General features: G+C 43.5%; 1 protein-coding gene and 1 non-coding gene across 2 annotated transcripts; one reads left to right on the forward strand and one right to left on the reverse strand.

Moving 5' to 3' along the window:
• Positions 1-485: 485 nt before the first annotated feature.
• LOC138242538 (apoptosis-associated speck-like protein containing a CARD) lies at positions 486-3,328 on the forward strand. Its single transcript, XM_069198071.1, has 4 exons — positions 486-494; positions 1,506-1,653; positions 2,022-2,057; positions 3,054-3,328. The coding sequence occupies exons 1-4, from the start codon at positions 486-488 to the stop codon at positions 3,326-3,328; spliced, it is 468 nt and encodes a 155-aa protein (XP_069054172.1).
• Positions 3,329-6,588: 3,260 nt separating this feature from the next.
• On the reverse strand, positions 6,589-6,681 carry trnar-ucu (transfer RNA arginine (anticodon UCU)). Its single transcript has 2 exons — positions 6,645-6,681; positions 6,589-6,624 (listed from the first exon to the last, which is right to left on the reverse strand). It is a non-coding gene; the product is annotated as a tRNA-Arg (tRNA).
• Positions 6,682-22,069: the final 15,388 nt, after the last annotated feature.

Genomic DNA, 22,069 nt, shown 5'->3' on the forward strand with positions numbered 1-22,069 from the left:
ATCAGACACAGCTGGGGCTCCACTGCACACTGGTGTAGATCAGACAGAGCTGGGGCTCCACTGCACACTGGGGTAGATCAGACACAGCTGGGGCTCCACTGCACACTGGTGTAGATCAGTCACAGCTGGGGCTCCACTGCACACTGGGGTAGATCACACACAGTTGAGTCTTCTCTGGACAGAAAGGGGTTGTGTCTTATGAAGAAGCTGAGTCTAATGTGGGGTTTTCCTGTCTCCTCCTTGTCACAGATATCTGGGCTCAGCTGAAGGTGGCCCACAGACTGGATGGAAATACAGAAATCATTCAGCCCACGGGAGTGACAGATTCCCATGTTGAAGTCAAAGTGGATAGATTCTCTCCTTTCACCATCGTACTGAAAATCCTTGGGTTTAAAGTGGAGGTGAGAGGTCAGCTGCTGCTGTTGCTCCTGAAACTATCTTCCAGGCAGAAGCTCATTGTCCTGCTACTGTCCTCCAATGTCAACATGGAAGAGGTGAGACCAGGCAGCTCTTCAAAGACACACGGAGCGTTTTAATGTCCTGATCTTCAATCCCAGACAGAAATAAATTATTACCTCAACAGTCTGGAAGAGGGAGAAAGAGACTCGATAGCATTTTATTCTACAGTCTGTCAGTGAGCGTTTCTAAGGATTCCTCCTGGTGTCCTTTTGTCTAGTGGGATGTGTGGAATGAGTCCATAAGCAAAGAAGAAAAATTACAAACAAGACAAGGTGTTTTAGCCCATGGAGCTCCTTTTAGGGATACAGTATATATAACAGTAGAGTCTAAAGATTCTAACTGAAAAATCAAACACAATGTCAGAAAGTGTACTTTCTCAAATCCATTGACTTCAAATAACAACTGTAAAACATTGTCAGCTCTCCTGATGTTGCCATTAAGACTGACACTTTCACATGTTCATTACGAAGGTGAAATCGAAGTACACTGGGTACAAATTCATTCCCACTTTTTCAAACTGTGTCCTGGAGTCAACGGAATACAGCCTATCATGTGGGATAGAGGGATCGACAGTCCAGCCAAAGGTAGGCTCTGTACCTGCAGACATGACTCTGCACACGAACACAACTGATCTGTCAGGACAGGACACTCTTGAGCACAAAGATAACATTTTGCACATTTCTCCTGTAAACTTTAGGGGCCACATTGAACTTCAGGACAATTTTTTTTCCTTTCTATTAACGGTAATGAAATGTTTTTCAGTACAAAAACACAGAGGCTGACATGTGAACTTGATCCAAACACAAATATCTTAAACTTCTTGGACATTGGAGAGTTGCACTAACATTCAACAGATTTTTGGAGCTGCTATGTTCCCTATCATGAACCACAAAGAAAAGACTCTTTCAAAGTTGAATACGTTTTTAAAAAAATTAATTGAGACCACTGCAAGTACAGGGGGAGATATATCATGGACTGTTCCTATGACCCATATAGAGATTTACATGTGTGTGAATTTTACATCAGGCATGTTATTTCTTTTCCAGAAACACTTGTTTTTCCTAGATTACGACCCTAACTTCCACAGGACCTTTGAAGTCATACTTTCCAAGGAGGTGAAGGAGCTGGAACTGGAGCTGTTTAGATCGGAGAGTAAAGAACTGAGAGTCTGGTCTGGGAAAGTGCTGCTGGAAGGTGGGACCTTCCAGGTGGGTCATTGACCACAAATGACCCTTTTTTCCATAAGCGTGGTCCTACAATTGAGTGTGTGAAGTGTGTATTGTGTTGTGTTCAGTGGGTAGTGATTCAATGATAGTTATAGTATATTGTGAGTGTGTGGTGTGTTTTGTTGAGTGGATATGGTGTGTAATAGGTTTGGTATATTGCGAGTGTGTCTGGTGTGTTGTGTTGCGTGAGTCTGGTGTGTGAATAAGTCATCCTGCCCTGTTCAATCCAAGCAGTTTAACAGCCTCCTATCACAGATAATGTTTAAAACATAGAGGAAAAAACTAACTTCACTTTCAGCTGTTTTAGTTTCTTCAAGCTCTGCGTTTCTTTCACAGATGCTGTAGAAGGAGTGGCTCCTCCAACAGCCCGTGGTGAGTTTCAGTTCCTAACTCTTTGGGGAGCTGAGTGTGAACTAGTGAGCGTTCAACACAATCCAGCCTGCTTCTTGAAGAGCACAAGCGTTATGCAAGTTATACAAAGCTCGGTTGTCAGTGTCTTGGGCATGACTTTCTCTGAATAAAACAAAGACTTGTCACATGAAAGATACAGCTTCCTGCCATGAGGAACCCATGTTAAATCACCCTCTGCTACTTTAGCCCACTGACTCCCGGAGCGATAGCTGTTACTGAGCCCTACTTGCCTGCATGTCCAGTTTTTTTTGTGTTTGTTTTGTAGTTGCTGTTCATGGTCTTAAGGAAGAGAAAAAGATTATTTAGTATAATAATCAACAACAGTATGCACATCATTTTAGCCGATCACTATGATAGCGATCTATAGTGAAAGGATGAAAAATGTAAATATAATATCATTAATTATTTTACAGCTATAGTTGGCTTATTTGAGTAGAACTGCATTATTCACTGAACTATGTAATGGTCTGTATGGTATTAGTTGTTTAGGGTGGGTTTTGAGTGAACTTGGCTTCGGTTCAGAACGGGGTGGATTTTTTCCCATAAGAAATAATGGCATTTTTATTTTTGATTTATGATCTCCCACCTTCCGAACAGAAACATACCTGGGTATGAGTGTGTTAACAGAAACTGGGTAAAGAGAAGCAGCTGGAATGTGTCTACACAACTCAAAAATGTTGTGCTATCATGGCAAATTACACTACCCATAATTCCACTGGGCAACATCCTGCTGTATTTGCAGCCTGCAAGTCGCTAAGCTGCCTGTCATTCACAACCCATCCTGAGTCTGGTGTTTTCAGAAGTAGCTGTCTTGCTGTTGAGTCACTTGGAATGCCCACAGTAGCACAGTCTATTTAAGAGGGTGAGATCATATCTGAAGCTGATGACAATTATAGATTAATTTTGCTGTGACTAATTAATAAACTGTGACTCTTGTGGTCGCCTCTCTTCCTCCAGTAGGAGGTCACTTTGTGGACAGACACCACACAGAGCTGGTCAGAAGGGTCACCAGGGTGGAGCCCATCCTGGACAGCCTGCTACAAAAAAACATCATCACCCACGAGGAGTACAGTACGATCTGCTCCAGAGGTACCCCTTCCGAGAAAATGAGGGAGCTGCTGTTGGGTCCCATGGTCTCCTCTGGGGACAGGAGGAAGGATGAGCTCCTGAGGATCTTGGCAAAGGAGTATCTCTATTTGATGGCAGACCTGAAGGGACAGGAGTTTTCATAACACCCTCTTTGTGAGAGTCGCGGGTCTGAGGTGAACAAACCTTTACAGGAAACCCTTTCCCACCCGGCCCGCTGTCGACTGTGGAGCCACCAAAGCTGAGAGGAGGGACCCCATCCTGTGTTCGAGCAGGAGGAAGGTACAAACACCCTGGTCAGCTGAACACGGACCCTGACGACTGACCAGGAGGAGGGAGGACAGCACAATGTAAAAACCAGCCTATACTCCCCAGCAGGCAAGAGAGAGAGCAGGAGTGGCTCTGGAAACACCCTAGGATTATATTTTAACTTGTTATTCTGTTTCAAATTAGTTTGATTTCTATACAATTTATATTCTACAGTTTGACATTTTTAACTAGCCACGTTGAAATGCGTTGGTCTCACACAGCTTGTTATCAATCCCACTCGCAAAAAAGTACCTTTGTCTGAATCACTGCACATGTGTCTTTTGTTTCACTCTTATCTTTCTGATCACTTGGCTGTTTCATTCGATTGGAATTCCCTGTCTCACACTCTTCAACTCTTCAGCTCTTCTCGCACTTTCACAACAGGAGACCAGAAAAGGCCAAATCTACATTTTCTTGCTGTCCTGTCTGTGATACTCTGAATGACAAGGAGCAAACCTTTAATGCCTCTCATTTAACTACTCTTTACACCTAAGCACCTTTTAAAACTAGCTCTGATAAAGGCTGACCAGCTGCAGTCAATGAAGGCAGTCTCCCACAAACTAGAAAGTACAGTAAGTGGCATCATTCTGGCTTGAATGTACATCTACATTCCTGGAAGGAGCAGTTGACTGAGTACAAGGATGCAGTAGAGTCTGCTAGATCCAGCTACTTCTCCCATATCATTGAGAACAACCATAACAATCCTGGACAGCTGTTCTACACCATTAACTGATTGCTCAAGCCTAACTGCCCTACCACATTACCTGCCTCATCCCCACTTTGCAACAAATTCTCTGCACAAACTTACCAAAACCACCACTCCACCAATCACACCTGTTTTACTGCTTCTAATTGCCTGACATAAGAAATGGGCCTTTTAAACACTTCAGCTACAACTGTTCCTAAAAACAAGCTCAGCTCTGAACAACCTAAACAGTTGTCACCCTATTTATCTAACTTGCCTTTTTGTGAAAATCTGAGTGCGTGCTGTTGCAGCTCCACTTAACAATCACCTCACTGCAAATAACCACTTTGTAACAGAGAGAGGAACCACAGTGAACTTTAAATTCCCATGGACTGAATTACCATTTCTGATACTTAAACCTACAGTATGCCCACACTAAACCTGACAGTAAAGTAGCTGTCTCTGCACTCTTAAATAGTATTTCTGATATAAAACCCTTCGTCACTTACAATTTCCTTTAAAAACTGCCACAAGACAAGCCCCATGAACTCTGTAGAGCCAATGCAGTAACCCTGTCTGTGAATTGTACTGTACTTGAGCTTCAATCTAAACTGAAGAACATTAGGATTATATCCAATCCTTGCTTGATTTTTGACTCTCGGGTGCAAAATATTGTAAACACATTATTCTTCCATCTCAGATATACCACCAGACTATGTTCTATTTTGTCTTTGTTGCTGAAAAGTTGGTCAATGCTTTTGTCTTCTCGTATTGATTGCAGTAATGCCGGGGTATTTAAATCCACACTGAACAAACTTCAGTATGACCAGAATTTGGCACCCAGAATCCTGACCAGGCCTAGTGCAAGTGATCACATTACTGTCCCTGCACTGGCTTCCTGTCACATTTCTTGTCGACTTCTAAATCCTCATGCTTACATACAAGCAAGGCTTGGCACCTTAGTACCTTAGGGATCACAAGTGAGAAACTGTCCAGCAGTCAGAGAGAGTTTGTTTGGTTTCACAGTCTCCAGTAATGGAGCCAGTTCCCCTGTTTCTGTGCAAAATTATTCATACTTGTATTTATAAAGTATATAAAGGGTTAATTGAAGAAGCTTTCAGGAACGTGGAGTGAAAATGGAAAAACACACTCGTGTGTCAAAGTGGTGTGAGTTCAGTGAAGTGTAGTTGCAGTGTGGGGAATTGTCCTGTTCAGTCCTGTGTGTGTGTTACAGAGTGTGACAGTTTTTAAATGGGATAGTGTGACATCAGCTGTAATGAGTGTAAAGATGTACGAGGCTGAGAGGAAGATCCGCGATACCAGCTGCAGTTACCCCCGAAATGCAAGAACCTGTGGAAACACCCCTATATTTTCACTAACTTTTTAGAAAATAATCCTTTAAAAAAGATGATCTCATCATCTCGGCACGTGTCTCTGACTGCAGCCAGCACAGGAAGGGACCTGTGTAACGTCACCACGGCCAGGCAGATGCAGATGCCCCCATGAAGTCTCCTAGGGGGTTTATTGGAAATTGTAGTTCGTAACTAGTATCTACTGCCAGCTATGGTGAAGAGTTCAGACAGTGTCAGGCATCAAAAAGACTTCCCAAAACCCTGATCCTTTCCTTGATCCGGTGATGGCATCCAGACATTTCCTGCAACAAAGCCAGGATACGGTCTTCAACAACACGAGTGAAAAGCTAATTCCCAACCTTTGCAATCCTTTGCAAGGAAGCACCGCATGTGCTCAGTGTTAAAGGCACTGTTCATTATTATTAATAATAATAATAATCTTTACATTATATAGCACCTTTAGAGGTGGCTTTTCAAAGCTCTTTACAGAATGACAACAATAAAGTTAAAAAATACACAAGATAAGCAGGATGAGAATACACAGTTAGAGGAGACAATATATGGTGGTATTAAATACAGTAGGAACAGAGGGGTAAAGAATAGTTCATTAAAGGCTCTTCTAAAGAAGAGGGTTTTGAGTCTGGATTTGAAGGAGTTTAGAGAAGGTGACTCTCTGATATCCTTGGGGATAAAGATCCAGAGCTTTGGGGCAAAACAGGAGAAGGCCCTGTCACCCATAGAGTGTAGATGGACTGGGGGACAGATAGGAAAACACAATTAGAAGAGCGAAGGTTGTGAGGTGGGGAGTAGGGCGATAACCCAGACAGGTACTGAGGTGCCAAGCCATGGAGAGCCTTATAGGTGAGCTTGAGGATTTTGAAGTTGACAGGAAGCCAGTGCAAGGACTCCAGGACAGGAGTGATGTGATCACAGTCCAGTGCTAATTTCTTTCTTGTGGCTGCTGGTTCATTTTCAACTGTGGACTCTTAAGAAGTCCTGTATTTGACTTGATCAACACCAATCCCTAGAGGATTTCGAAAGGTTCAATCGAAATGATACATGACTCCGGTGGGACTCAAACCCACAACCTTTGAATGACTTAATTCTATCGAGGCCTAGAAGTCCAACACGCTCTCCATTGCGCCACAGAGCCAGCTGTGTGAAAAAGTGTTTGCCCCCTTCCTGATTTCTTATTTTTTTGCATGTTTGTCACACTGAAAGTTTCAGATCATCAAACAAATTGAAATATTAGACAAAGATAACACAAGTAAACACAAAATGCAGTTTTTAAATGAAGGTTTTTATTATTAAGGGAAAAAAAATCCAAACCTACATGGCCCTGTGTGAAAAAGTGATTGAGATTTATCAGTCTGGAAAAGTTTATAAAGCCATTTCTAAAGACCAAAATTACCCCAATAGCACAGCGACGACTCTTCCAAGAGGTCACAAAAAACCCCACAACAACATCCAAAGAACTGCAGGCTTCACTTGCCTCAGTTAAGGTCAGTGTTCATGACTCCACCATAAGAAAGAGACTGGGCAAAAATGGCCTGCATGGCAGAATTCCAAGACGAAAACCACTGATGAGCCAAAAAACATCTTGATGACCCCCAAGACTTTTGGGAAAATACTCTGTGGACTGACAAGACAAAAGTTGAACTTTTTGGAAGGTGTGTGTCCCATTACATCTGGCGTAAAAGTAACACAGCATTTCAGAAAAGGAACATCATACCAATGTTGTTCCTTTTCTGGTGGTGGTAGTGTGATGGTCTGGGGTTGTTTTGCTGCTTCAGGACCTGGAAGACTTGCTGTGGTAAATGGAACCATGAATTCTGCTGTCTACCAAAAAATCCTGAAGGAGAATGTCCGGCCATCTGTTCGTGACCTCAAGCTGAAACACACTTGGGTTCTGCAGCAGGACAATGATCCAAAGCGGGCAAACTTCTATGCCCGCTTTGATGCTCTGAACACGGGCAATGCTGAGAAGACCCCAAGTGTGCAGGGCGAGTTTGTTCTGAAACTCTCAGAGCAGGATGTGCAGAAGACTCTGAGCAGGGTGAAAATCCGTAAGGCTGCAGGGCCTGATGGGATACCACCTCACGTCCTGAGGACATGTGCAGCCCAGCTGACCACAGTGTTTACGGACATCTTTAACTCCTCCCTGTCACAGTCCATGGTCCCCACCTGCTTTAAAAAAAACACTATTGTTCCAACCCCCAAAAAGACAAAAGTGACATGCCTGAATGATTCTGAATGATCTGTGGTGATGAAATGCCTGGAGAAGCTGGTGTTGTCACACATCAACTCCTCCATCACAGAGTCCCTGGACCCCTTGCAGTTCGCCTGCCAGAATAACAGATCAGTGGATGATGCTGTCTCCCTGGCTCTGCATACAGCCTTGGAACACCTGGACACTAAGAACTCGTATGTGAGAATACTGTTTGTGGACTACAGTTTAGCATTCAATTCCATCATACCCAGTCAACTGGTGACAAAGCTCAGGGGATTAGGTCTGTGCAACTCTGTCTGCAACTGGCTGCTGGACTTTCTTATCGAGAGACCACAGGTGGTGCGGATAGGCAATAAAACATCAACACCACTCACCCTGAGCACTGGAACCCCACAAGGCTGCTGTCTGAGTCCAAGGTTGTACTCCCTATTTACTCACGACTGCACAGCAAGATACAGCAACAACCGTATCATTAAGTTTGCCGATGACACCACTATAATAGGACTGATCAGTGATGATGACAAGTCCACTTACAGGGATGAAGTTGTACACCTGCTTAGGTGGTGTCATAGCAATAACCTGGACTTGAACATAAAGAAAACGAAAGAGCTAATAGTGGACTTTCGGAGACACAGGCCATACACTCACAGCCCACTCAGTATTGATGGAACGCAAGTGGAAACAGTCACCAGCTTTAGGTTTTTGGGAATTCACATCTCTAAAGATCTAACCTGGACTGTGAACACTGACTCTATCATGAAGAAGGCTCTTAGCACTAGATTCTTCAATACCTTCTATCCACAAGCAGTGAGACTGGCGAACACATTTAGCCATCCCCCTCGGACCACACCTACACCATCACCATCTACCTCTTTATGATTTCTTATCTATTGCACATCTCCAGTCATTGTTTACATGTGTGTATTGTTTACATTCAAACTGTCTACATGTTTACTTGCACATTGTCTATTGTTTGTTTGTACATTGTCTTGATGCACTGTTTGCACTTTGTCTTGTTTTTTACACTTGTTTTACAATCGAGAGACTTTCTGTAAGTAAGAATTCCATTGTACCAGTACCGGTTACATATGGCAATAAAGTTCAAGTTCAAGTTCAAAACACACCAGCAAGTCCACCTCTGAATGGCTTAAGAAAAACAAAATGAAGACTTTGGAGTGGCCAAGTCAAAGTCGTGACCTGAATCCGATTGAGATGTTGTGGCATGACCTTAAAAAAGCGGTTAAGGCTCGAAAACCCTCCAATGTGGCTGAATTACAACAATTCTGCAAAGATGAGTGGGCCACAATTCCTCCACAGCATTGTAAAAGACTCATTGCCAGTTATCGCAAACGCTTGATTGCAGTTGTTGCTTCTAAGGGTGGCCCAACCAGTTATTAGGTTTAGGTGGTAATCACTTTTTCACACAGGACCATGTAGGTTTGGATTTTTTTTCCCTTAATAATAAAAACCTTCATTTAAAAACTGCATTTTGTGTTTACTTGTGTTATTTTTGTCTAATATTTCAATTTGTTTGATGATCTGAAACTTTCAGTGTGACAAACATGCAAAAAATAAGAAATTAGGAAGGGGGCAAACACTTTTTCACACCACTGTTCATAGCTATATAAAACAGCTACAGAAAGCTGTAACTCATGCTTCTCCCATTGTCTTTAAATTAAGCTCCATAAATATTGACAATGAGTGGCCTGTTGTCTACGAATAGATACCACTGGGATTCGCACCCAGGGCCTCTTGGTTTTTAGTGAGGTGTTTTAACCAGCTAAGCCACGGCGCCAAACCTGCTAAATGTTACCACAACTTCAAACACCTGTGAGAAACGGGCAACTGCAGTGTTATGCCTGCTGGCTCCACAGATAATCCTTTTTTGAAGTTTAAGGAGAGGATTTCTTTGTCAATTCAATTAAACTTTTCAGAAATGCTGAACTATTGATGTGTTTCACACGCAGCACGGGCTCTCCTTTGCTTACAAATATTTTTTTTACACCAATTTACTCATCTACGATTTTTGCTGAGCATTTTGTTTGCTTGCTTCCTATTGTATACTGAGCTGATTTCTGTATTGTTCAATTTCCCTGTTGATTTTAATTTCTTGTTTTCTAAGACAATCAGACCAGCTGTTCTGACCTTACCTTGCACTGGAGCCACTCTTTTCTTTCCAAAGGCGTGGAGAGAGATACTACTGCAGGTAACACCCCATGAGAAACATCATGAGTTTCTGGAAAAGCTCTCTACCTGCCCGCTCCCCACACCGACGTGTGTGAGCAGGGATTTAAAGGGACATTCTGAAGTGTAGAAACATTTTATCATTACATACTTTTTCTGTGCAGTTAGTTCTCCTTCAACTCCGCCCGACAACAGAGGTCGTTTTTAATACAGGAGTAAAGGCACACTGCACATCTGCAAAACATCACGTTAAGGTTTAGGGAGAGCGACATCAGTGATTGGAAGGTACAGATGCAGCCATTCAAAGTGTGCGGTACAGACACGTACCGGAGGTAATTGGCTACGGTGTCGCGCATTGTGACGCGCGATGACGCAAAATACCGCGGTACGTGATTGGTTGACCGACAGGGGCACTTGTGGTCCGTTGGTTGGTCATAGAAAGATTTACAGTAAATGTCTTTACTGTGCCCGTTTTAGCATTGAATATTCATATGGAATTTTACCACTGAAGGGAAATCTTAGTACCTGAGCATAAAAAGAATAGGAGCATACTGTAACGTGTGTGAAGGCCATAAACGATATTAATTTTGGAACATAAACATACAGTATATGGCTGTTCTCTGTACTTTAAATAAAAAATACACACCAGTATTCCATTTCTCCCTAAACATTTTAAGCTTCGAAGTCTTTAACTAATGTGATACTGGAGTCAACAAGCATACTTTTAGAATTTGATTTAAAGGGAATATAATATGGAATCGCGTATCTAAAGAAATTAATAACAATATTATTATATTCATGTACCGCAACACAAGAATAGTACACGCTGTACATTGTCTGTTGATAATGTTTCTGTAGTGCTTTTTCAGCAGTCTGCATGTGACCTTGCTGGTGGCACTGTGGGTTAGGCTCCTGCCTCCTACCTCACATGCTGTGTGTTTGAATCCCGCTGGAATCATGACTTTTTTTTCAACAAACATTTCTTTGAAAAAATAAAACATTTCCCTGTGTCAGAGATTAAATAAAACCTCACTCGCACCAAACAAATTTATATTTCTAAATATCACAACATGATCAAATTTAAGTCATTTTAATAACAATGAATAGTCACCTATGCATTACAATATAAACATTTATATTGATTTAAATCGCGTTTTGATTTAAATCACAAACGCGGGTTTAAATATATGTGTTTCTTGATTCACAATCAGACAAATGCAACATAAATTGATATCTTTGTCTTCTAAGTATCTTAATAAACTTTCAGCATAGCTTTCTCCCCGTTTAGATGTATTTTTCTTGGGATCTTGGGATCAAACATGGAAAGATTTGATTGTAATCATTTTTATTTTTTAAATACATTTTAGAAAAGTGTAATCTATACTAAAAAGTTGTACACCACCTGCTATAAAGATATATATTGTAATACTTTTGGGTTCGGATAGGACAGACACAAGAACTCAGACTTGCGGAGTTAAAGCAAGTTAAAGCCTTGATTTTATATATCACCTTTAAAAGTGGCATCTCAAAGCAAAGTAAATACCCCACACTGATTGTACCAATCTGTCATGCTAATAAAGCACCTTGAATTGAATTGAGAGAGAGAAGGGGAGGGCAAGCAAGCGAGAGAGCACAGCCAGGACAGACAGGCAAATAAGATACACTCCACAGACATTCACAACAGCGACATATCATAAAACACCTAACACTTGACACCTGAAGAAGGCTCCACGGCCGAAACGTTGTGTTCTCTTTCTTCTTTTTTTCAGCATGGAATAAACCTATTACTTGTTCCTTTGCAGCCTACGCATGCTGACGCAGCTACCCACCTGAACTATATCATAAAACATTTGCACATATAGTTAAATTATTATTTGTTTTTCAGGAAGTTAAAAAAAACACTTGAATTACTTATCCAGTCTCTCGAAATAAATTTTTTTTTCAAGCAATGCAACTAACGTCGGGCAATGTGTTTTTTTTTAATCCAACATTGACAGCCACATCTTAAATCTTGTCAGTCAGCTCTTTTTTCTCTATTTGAATTGTGGCAATTCAAACAACCTGGGATAGTAAGTGGTCTCAAAGTCACAGAGCTCACAGACCTTTCACAACAGATGACAATTCCCTTAGTCCTTCCTTAGTCTTCCTGAAATTGTCAGATTATGAGTGAACAAAAGCATTTTATTAAAAATTTAATAAAAAATATTTTTTTAATCGCGTATCTAAGGAAATAGCAGTATAACCTTGTTCATGCAGTGGCATGTTACGTTATTAATTTGGGTGTCTCCTCTTGCCAGAAAGCTGTAAATTGCATTTTGAGTGCGGTTTTTGACTTTTTTTTAATTGCAACCCATAAATAAAGCTGATACTGTTTAGACTTTTAATTATTTTAAACTGTATTATAGCAGCACAATGCAACGTAAATTGCAAAAATGCACTTGGAATCTGTCCAAGCCCTGCTTTGTCAGGCATTTTCTTTTACTGTAACGGACATAAAAACTCCCTTGCTTTTAACAGAGCGTTTCATAATTTCTAACTAAGAAAATTATTTAAACTGCTACACTTATCATTCAACCAGAGCTCGAAATATCACAAGGATCCTCAAGAGCACAGCAAAGACTGTATTAAAAGTATACTAGTGACAAACTAGTATACTTTAGATCTTTTTTTTTCTTATACGGGGAAAATCTGATCATGTTTCTCTATAACAATAAAAAAAACATTATTTTACATATCACCTTTATGTGATATCACCTTAAGGACAGCACATACAAGTGTTAATTGCACAATGGACCGTGCAAATAAATTTAAAATAGTCTTCTTTAGGTGTGAGTACAGGAGTGGATCGCAGAAGGCATAATCAGCAAATTAGGAAAACAAAGAACAGGACAGGTGAGACGTGTATCCAGAGAGCGGGTGATCAGAAAAAGGAACAGCTGTTATGCCCAGGTTTTATGCTCTCTCTGCTGAATGAATAAAAGCATTTTATTAAAAACGCGTTTGCGCTTGTCTGGGTATTTACTTTGTAATCTGTGGTTTACATCTACTGTATTGCTTTGAGATGCCACTTTTAAAGGTGATATGTAAAATAAAGTTTTTTATTATTGTTATAGAGAAACATGATCAGATTTTCCCTGGTTCAGAAAAAAGATGATTAAAATCTGTAATCTTTCCACTTGTATGTCATCGGAAAATACAAGAAGTTTCTACTTTGTGTAAGGATGGTATCAAAAAGTAATCTAACTGGTGAGAAAGCTGTGCTGCTCAAAGCGCTTTACAGGATAAAAACAATAACAACAATAGTGTTAGGCTGGGCAAACGATTTTTTTATAGAAATACAAAATGAGATATAATGATGTGTTCCGGCTAAGACATTAACAAGTACAACCCCCCTTTCTGAGGGAGTGCTGGCTGTGACGAATTTAACCGGTTTCACAGGTATTTTCAAAGTAGAAGGGGGCAAGATTTTCCAGCGAAAGACACCTCCCCCCTCCAAAAGTACATTACTTACTAGTTAAGAAAGCTAGGCTCCTCAATGAAATCGCTTTAACATGCTAATGCGTTGGTGTAACAGTCCGGGCGTGGCAAGCTTCTAATGTCAACCCGACTACGGCAAAAGGAACCCTTCTTTCATTGGAAAACAATGAACATATTCTAGCCCTAAATGAATTAATAGCAAACATGGTTTACATAAAAGACATTTTTCCAAGAAAGTTTAGCCTTTGTCACTAATGAAACCACTAAATAAAGACATAAATATAGAAATCTTAAGATTTTAAAAATACATGACTTTGCTAAAATTTATTTAAAAATAAAAACGATTACAAACGCCAGCGGAGAGAGAGAACAGGGGAGGGATGTTGGTTTTGCATTAGGGGATGGGGCTATGGAAATTAGGTCTATTTGGGAATGTGGAGTTACATGTTCTGGTTGTTTGTGAATTATCGTTGTTGAGTATAGAGTGTTGAGGTATTGATTTTGTGTAATGCTTTATGTTGAAAATTGAGATGGATTTAGTTTATGATAAAGAGGATAAACAGGGATGGGAGGAGGGTTTGGTTTTGCATAAGGATTATGATAATTGGAGGAATTTGAGTGAGTTTGCGGGCTATTTTTGGTTTGTATTACAAATAATTCATACTAGAGATTGAGATTTGTTGTGGTTTTGTTGAGATTTAACTCCGCAAGTCTGAGTTCTTGTGTCCGTCCTATCTGAGCCCGAAAGTATTACAATATGTATCTTTATAGCAGGTGGTGTACAGCTTTTTAGTATAGATTACACTTTTCTAAAATGTATTTAAAAAATAAAAACGATTACAATCTAATCTTTCCACGTTTGATCCCAAGATCCCAAGAAAAATAAATCTAAACGGGGAGAAAGCTATGCTGAAAGTTTATTAAGATACTTAGAAGATAAATATATCAATTTATGTTGCATTTGTCTGATTGTGAATCAAAAAACACATATATTTAAACCCGCGTTTGCGATTTAAATCAAAACGCGATTTAAATCAATATAAATGTTTATATTGTAACACATAGGTGACTGTTCATTGTTATTAAAATGACTTAAATTCGATCATGTTGTGATATTTAGAAATATAAAAGTCAATTAATTATCCATAATATTGCTATTCTATTTTTTCAAAGAAATGTCGCAGTACACGAATATAATCATATCGTTATCAATTTCTTTAGATACGCGATTCCATATTATATTAGCAGAAAAGCTTAAAACTACCACTTTTTAACATGCTATTTCACATGTTAGTTAAAGACTTCGATGCTTAAAATGTTAAGGGAGAAATGGAATACCGGTGTGTATTTTTTCTTTAAAGTACCGATTCCTGGAATCTGGCTGGCTGACATCCTTCTGAAGTGGTTCCATAATATCTGGTATACGGAAAAGAAAGCGTTGATAAAAAAGCCTGGATTATCATGTATCTGATACAAGTATCTTTTAATACAGTCTTTGCTGTGCTCTTGAGGATCCTTGTGATATTTTGAGCTCTGGTTGAATGATAAGTGTCGCAGTTTAAATAATTTTCGTAGTTAGAAATTATGAAACGCCCTGTTAAAAGCAAGGGAGTTTTTATGTCCGTTGCAGTAAAAGAGAATGCCTGACAAAGTAGGGCTTGGACAGATTCCAAGTGCTTGTACAAATGTGCTAAAGAAATTATACTTTGAGTTTACAGCTTGTCCAAAGTCATTCATTATTAATACTATTAGTAATATCTTCGGTAAAGGCTTTGATGTATAAATATTTCTGATAAAGGTAGGTTGTGTACTTTTGTCCAACTGAGCAATCTTGCTTTCATAAAATATACCAAATTTTTAATGACTGATGATTAACATGCTGTAATACACAGTTTAAATTTAAAAGCTCAAAATTTATACCGCGAAATACCCCACCCATTTTGAATGGCTGCATCTGTAGGAAGTTTCGGGTCACTTTTTTTGTTATAGATTCAAGCAACCCTAAATACCTTTTCAAGAAACATTTCAGAATCCATGTCACATCCAGTACGATTGCTACACAGGTCTACAGAATACAATCAGAATACTGTTATTTTGAATACAATCAGAATACTATATAAAACACACCGCCCAAAACATTTCTAAAACAGGAATTACACGTTTAGGAATGCGCCCTCCTTTATACATTAAATAAAAGGTCTGAAGCCTGCTCCAAAGAAGAACTATATTCAGAGCTGACAAAGAAGTGATAGGAAACATCTCGGAAAACGAAGGTGCTGTAGTTTTCAAGCGTCGGACACCAAGAGCTGAACCCGGCGTCCTCTGAAAAAAGTAAGGTGTTGGGAGTGTGGCTGGGTGGTCTAAGGTGATGGGTTTGTGCTCCAATTTCTTCGCGGTGTGTTTTATATAGTATTCTGATTGTATTCAAAATAACAGTATTCTGATTGTAATTTCTTCGCAGGGGTAGTTTTGAATTTTGCTGCTGCTAAGTGTTTGTGGGTTAAGACCATCCTTCTATTGCGAGTTCAATGGGTAAAAACTTTGCTTGACAGTCTGTTGAGAGACTGAATTAGGTGTTTCAAGATAGTCTTTGTTAGCTTAACATCAAGGCAGAAAAAAGCCTCATTTTGTCTTCCCAACAGCAATGCTCTTTGGTCCCTTCAGCGTTATGCAGGGAACAACATCTGCCGTGATCACTTTTCAGAGTCAGTGCGAATTGTAGTGTGCCATAGTTGTTTTTAAAATTGGTTTTGTCGGCATGCTGCATTTGTCTGTGAAACTTTAATGCTGTGTTTTTTCACGCCGAATCGATGGCAGGAGCAAAGCTTATTCAACCTTTGCACTCAGCGCTCAATCAGAAATACAGTATGTATTACTATTAGTGGCACTGAGGTCACTATGGTGCAATTGAGCGATGTAAGACCAATGGCATAATGGATAACGCATCTGACTTCAGATCAGGAAATTGTATGTTTGACTCCTGCCTGGCTTTTGTTGCATTAAAACGACTTACCTTCCTTTATATAAATTAACTGCACCTTAAAGCTATAGAAAACACTTTGGGTAAATTGTCGAAATTCGCATGAGGCTGCAGACAACTTAACACTACTGTCTGGAGATCAGCTCCTTCTCTGAGCTCCATTGGAATGAAATCCCGTGGGTAGCAAAGATGGAGAGCAGCTCAACTTGTGCTCAGTACGGTGCTGAGGGTTCAAGTGTCGTTCTACTTAGCACAAACTCCACAGGCTCTGAATCAGACCATTTCAATTAGTTTGGTCATTTCAATTAGTTAGGACACTTAATGTAGAATTATTACTTTGTCTGTCTCTTGTTTGTATATAATTTAATGTCTCTGATAACTTAATGTTAGTTTTTAATTTAGTTTTAGTTTTACGATGTAGGTTAATGCGTTGACATATGCACGAACACGCGAAATGTCTCACTCCTGATTCAGCTCATGCTCCATAGGAGAGAAGAGATTCCTCTTGCTTCTCGTACAACCATATCAGAACAGAAGCCCGTGTCACCCAGCTCTAATTCAAGAGTGACTCGCATCTTCAGCCCTTTTTTTGGTTCGTGATCATTAATTTCTTTAGTTATGATCAATATTGAACTTTTAAAAAATAAAAATAATCTAACATTCAGGCAGGTTTTTGAAAAGTATTAGGAGTTGGCAGGGCGCCCATTTGGAATAGTCGTCAGAAAATGTGAGAAAAGGAAAGTTACGTAAACTCTCACACACAGCATTAGAGATTGGAATCTGATTGTAAAAAAGCTACCTGTCTCCCCGTCGGTAATCAAACCCCAGTTTCTCCCATGATAGGCAGGGATACACACCATGACACTAACTAGGAGCACTTGCTAGCTGTTAGGAGGCATTTACTCTTATGGCTACTACTGTTTTGGGTTTCGACTTTTATTTTCATTCCTTCCAGAGGAGCGCATGAAAACGAGTTTCCATCTGCGCCATCCTCACTCCTGCTCTGCTATTGTCACAGCTCCTCCTTGTGCACGACCAACACCCATGGAGTCGGTTCTTTCAGCTTTACTAATTAGGTTTTCAAAGGCTGGAAGTAGGGCACAAGACACACGAACACTAAAAGCATCCTTATCTGCTTTCAGCTGCGAAATGTCATTCGTGGACGCTGAAGAATTTGTTTCCAAGGCAGCGGTTTCAAGCAATTTTGCGCTTTAAAAGTAGAGCAGTGCGTTTCCATTTTTATGCAGGCACACGATGACATAAGGAGATTGTCGTAGTCGGCAGGACTTGAACCTGCGCGGGGAGACCCTGATGGACTTCAAGTCCATCGCCTTAACCACAAAAACACAGCAGAACTCTTCAAACCAATTGAAGTCCGATTGAACCGGTCCACCAACCTGTCGTTCTGGGGATGCAGCAGTGTGGTCCGCGTCTTAGAGATCCCCAGGCGCTGGCACACTCTGGCGAAGACCTGGGATTCGAAGTTACGCCCCTGGTCACTGTGTAACTCCTCCGGCACCCCTAGCCTGGCAAACATCCCCTCCAGTAGTGCATCAGCCACGGTGGGGGCACTATGGTCCGGGAGGGCATAGGCTCCCGGCCACTTTGTAAAATAGTCCACCACCATCAGGACATAGCAGTTTCCGGCCTCAGTGCGCGGAAACTGGCCCAAAACATCAACCCCCACCTGCTCCATAGGAGTCCCCACCTGGTGTTGTTGGAGGGGGGTTCCTTCTGGGCCACGTGCACCACACACGTTCGGCAATACCGCTCCATGTCCCAGTGGCAAAGACCCCAATAAGAAGTTTTTTTTACAGCCGAAATGCCCCACGACCAGCTGGCCGTGCACCACTCGTGCAGGACCTCCATCTATCACACCATCTGCCCCTCTGGCTCCTTAAAGTGGAGCAGCCAGGTGAGGGACACATGGTTGGTCCTCAACCGGAATCGGGTCCTGAACAGGTACGGCCTGAAGTGGCGGACCGCCACCATCACCGCCAGCAGCTCACGACGGGTCACGCAGTAGTTCCGTTCAGCCTTATTCAAAACCCGACTGTAATAGGCAACTACCCGCTCCCCATCTGGCCCCTCCTGCACCAACAACGCGTCCAACTCTGAGACACTCGCGTCGGTATCCAGGATATACGGTTACCACGGATCGGGGTAGGCCAGCACGGGGACCCCCACCAGAGCTTCACGTAACCGGCTGAAAACCGTCTTGCAGCCCGAGTTCAAGTCGAAACGGCGGCCCTTATCGGTGAGGCGGTGCAGCGGGGGAGCGATGCTGGCAAAGTCCCGGACAAACCTCCGGTAATACGAAGCCAACCCCAGAAAGCTGCGCAGCTCCGCGACAGTGCGGGGGATCGGCCAACCCCTCATTTAGGCGACCTTACCTGGGTCTGTAGCCACCCCTCACAGTCCAACAACATGTCCCAGGAAGTTCACCTCCTGCCTCAGGAGCTCACACTTGCGGGGATTGAGCCTCAGGCCAGCACGGCGGATGCAGGCCAGCACCGCCTGGAGGTTCGTCAAGGCCTGGTCGAAACCCTGGGCATGAACCAGCAGATCGTCCAGATATAGCACACACTGGTTCCACGAGACCGATGCTAGCACCCTCTCCATCAGCCTCTTGAAAGTCGCCGGGGCATTGCACAGCCCAAAGGCAGTAAACTGCCAGAGGCTTCGAGCGAGTGGTACCTGCCAGTAGCCACAGCGGAGGTCAAGGGAGCTGAACCAGGTCGACCCGGTGATGTAGTCCTTGGCATCGTCTATCCTCGTCAGGGGGTAGGAATCCTTCCAGGTGACCTCGTTCAGCTTGCGGTTGTTTACACAGAACCTCCACGAACCTTCTTTTCTTTGGACCAGTACAGCTGGCTCCGAGGGCTCGCGGAGGGCTTAATCACTCCTGCTGCGGCCATCTCCCTGATCTTTTCCTCGGCGGCGGTCCGCTTGGCGTGAGCCATGCGTCCAGGTGGGATGCGGATGGCAGAGGGTCACCAGTCTCGATGTCGTGTTGGTAGAGGTCCTCAACACCGCGCCTCGCTTCCACGCAACCGCCGCTGCCTTGTCTGGCCCTCCGGCCGACTCGGGGGCAGGATCCGGCACGCTCGCTCCCCGGCTCACAGGCCCGGTCTGCCGCCGCCGCCACTGACTCTTTTTCCCCCGGCTCCGGCAAGCCCGCGTCCCTCGGCCTTCGCCGGGCCTGCCCTCCACCAGGTGAAGTTGCTCCCACTGCCACACCAACTCCTGCAGGCCCAAGTCCAAACTGGCCCCCACTCGCTGCAGTAGGTCCAGCCCCAGAATCCAGTCCTCCTGGATGGGTACGAGGTAGCAGGGGTGGCGCACCATCGCTGCACCTAGACGAAAGGCAAGCACCTGTTTCCCCCGCACTGCGGCGAGCTGTCCCATCACAGTCCTTAGCCGCAGGCTGGAGGCCTCTCATCCTGGGGGGTTGGTGCCCTCGGTGTCGGGGAGGATGCCCGGCCAGAGTAGGGTTACCGATGAACCCGTGTCGAGCAGGGCCAGGCAGGGTTGTTCCTCGATTCGATTCAGCACTGGAGATACAGGCTATAGCCGACTCACCCCACAGTGGTGTGAGGGGTGCTGGTCTTCACAGCGCTCTCCGGAGAGGGGGTTGAGGTGTTCAAGGGCGGCCGTCCCCACACTGAGCCGACCCGTTCCCGTTTCCTGTTTCCCGACACTGATCGAGGAGTGCGAGGTTTGGGTGCCCAGCAGAACCGGGCTCGGGGTCGCCTCTTCCCGCTGCGGTCGCAAAACAGCGTGCGGGGCTGTTCCGCAGGGGTTGCTGCACGGGCTGGCTTCTCTTCCCCCTTGCTGGACTCCTCCGTCGCTGCCTCGGTCTGCTGGCAGGGCGCCCTGCGTCTGCTGGTGCTTCCAGCCACCCCGAACACGGCCTCAGCCCGTGTAGCAAGGGCCAAGGCCTGCTCCAGCAATGCCGGCGCGGCCAGCTGCACATGGCGCTGCAGCTCCTCGTGTGAGAGGGCCTTGAGAAAGGCCTGGAGAGCCAACTCCCGCTGCGCCTCCCGGGGAAAAGTTGGGTATCCTCGGCGGGCGAGGAACAAGACATCCGCGGCGACCGGGCCCAGTCGCTCTCCTGGTTAGCGGCGCCGCAGGGCCAGCCTTTCCCGCATCAGGTCCGGCGCCTCCTCCACACCGAAGCGCAGCTGGAGAGCTGCTGCCAGCGCCGCGTATTTGCCTCAGTCCTCCTCCGGGACATCCAGGAGCACCTGGCAGGCCGCTCCTTCCAGCGCCACCACCAGGTGGCCGGCCATCTCCGCCCGGCACCAGCCATTCGTCCGGGCCACGAGCTGGAACTGCGCCTCGTAGGTTTCCCAAGGCGCTGCCCCGTCGTAGCGACCGGGTTGCACTCGCACTGATGGGTGTGGGAATCGCTGGTCAGCTCTGGCAGGGAGGGTATCTTCTCTTTGGGGCATCCACTGGGCGGGAGTAGCAGTAGGAGTAGCAGGCAGGCAGTCGCCCCAATTCTACCGGCAGGACCACTACTGGATAGTGGCCACCTGTCGCACCCAGGAGTTGCTCAGGCTCAGGCTCCCTATGTGCGCTGCCGATGGGTTCTGTCTCTTTTAGAGTCAGACAGCACTTGACAGAATTGGCTAATGTCTGCCAAGATTTGTCCATCCTGCCCACTTCTGACACCAATGTAGCGTTTACAGGTTTTTCTCAGAACAAAGGACCAGTGGAGACGCGATTAACAAACCAAGCAATAGCTTTATTCTTTAACAACCACAAAACCAAACACAGGATATACATGCATATGAGGAGACTGACAGAACACGTACACATCTTTAGGGTGGTAATTACTTAACAACACGCTATACACTTATAAGACTACACAGGGCACTAGAACTACTAGGACATTATTTACACAGGTAGGGTCAGCCGCTGGTCACCGTGCTGACCCTCAGACTCTCCCCGGCTACAACTCCCAGCATGCCCAGCGGTACTATGCACGCCTAGGGGCGCTTCCTCCTCACCACCAGGCGAGGGCATTACAATATATATATATTTTTTCTCTGGTTCTCAGCAGTATCATTGGGCTGAACTCCAGTTAAATGCTTGTCTTAGAAAGATCAAAAGTGAGCGAGGGAAGATGGGTAGAGATTAATGGAAGTTATAAAGGCAATGGGTTGGCTCTGCTTAAGCTTTATTCAGACCTTATTAGGGCAAACTCTATGGGTCAATTGCATCGAACTGAAAGTAGCATACTAACAGGAGTTCAACCCGTGCTTAGAACGCAGATGCCGTCTAAACTTGTGCTCCACCTTAAGTCCAATTGCAACAAACTTTGCTGCTGTGCTTAGTCCGCAGTGCCGAACTTTACCTGTTCTCAATTGCAATGAACACAAAGTAACAACTGCAGCACTCCAGAGTAACTAAAGTAGCGGACTAATTTAAACTGTCTTCATATGGCTTAGCACCATACTCGGTGTAACGCAGGATTGCATTAGAAGGCTCCCAAATATAGTGGAAATAATCCGTTGCTTGGAAATGTATTGGAATATTAATTAAAATTGCTTTACACTCATACCATATTTATTAATAATGAAGTTTATTAATGTGTGTATTTACAGAAGTTTCATTTACTATTTATGTTTAATGTCAATCATTACTAGTAGCTGTGAGCTTTAA

The sequence above is a fragment of the Lepisosteus oculatus genome, chromosome 14 (assembly GCF_040954835.1).
Source record: "Lepisosteus oculatus isolate fLepOcu1 chromosome 14, fLepOcu1.hap2, whole genome shotgun sequence".
NCBI lineage: Eukaryota > Metazoa > Chordata > Actinopteri > Semionotiformes > Lepisosteidae > Lepisosteus > Lepisosteus oculatus.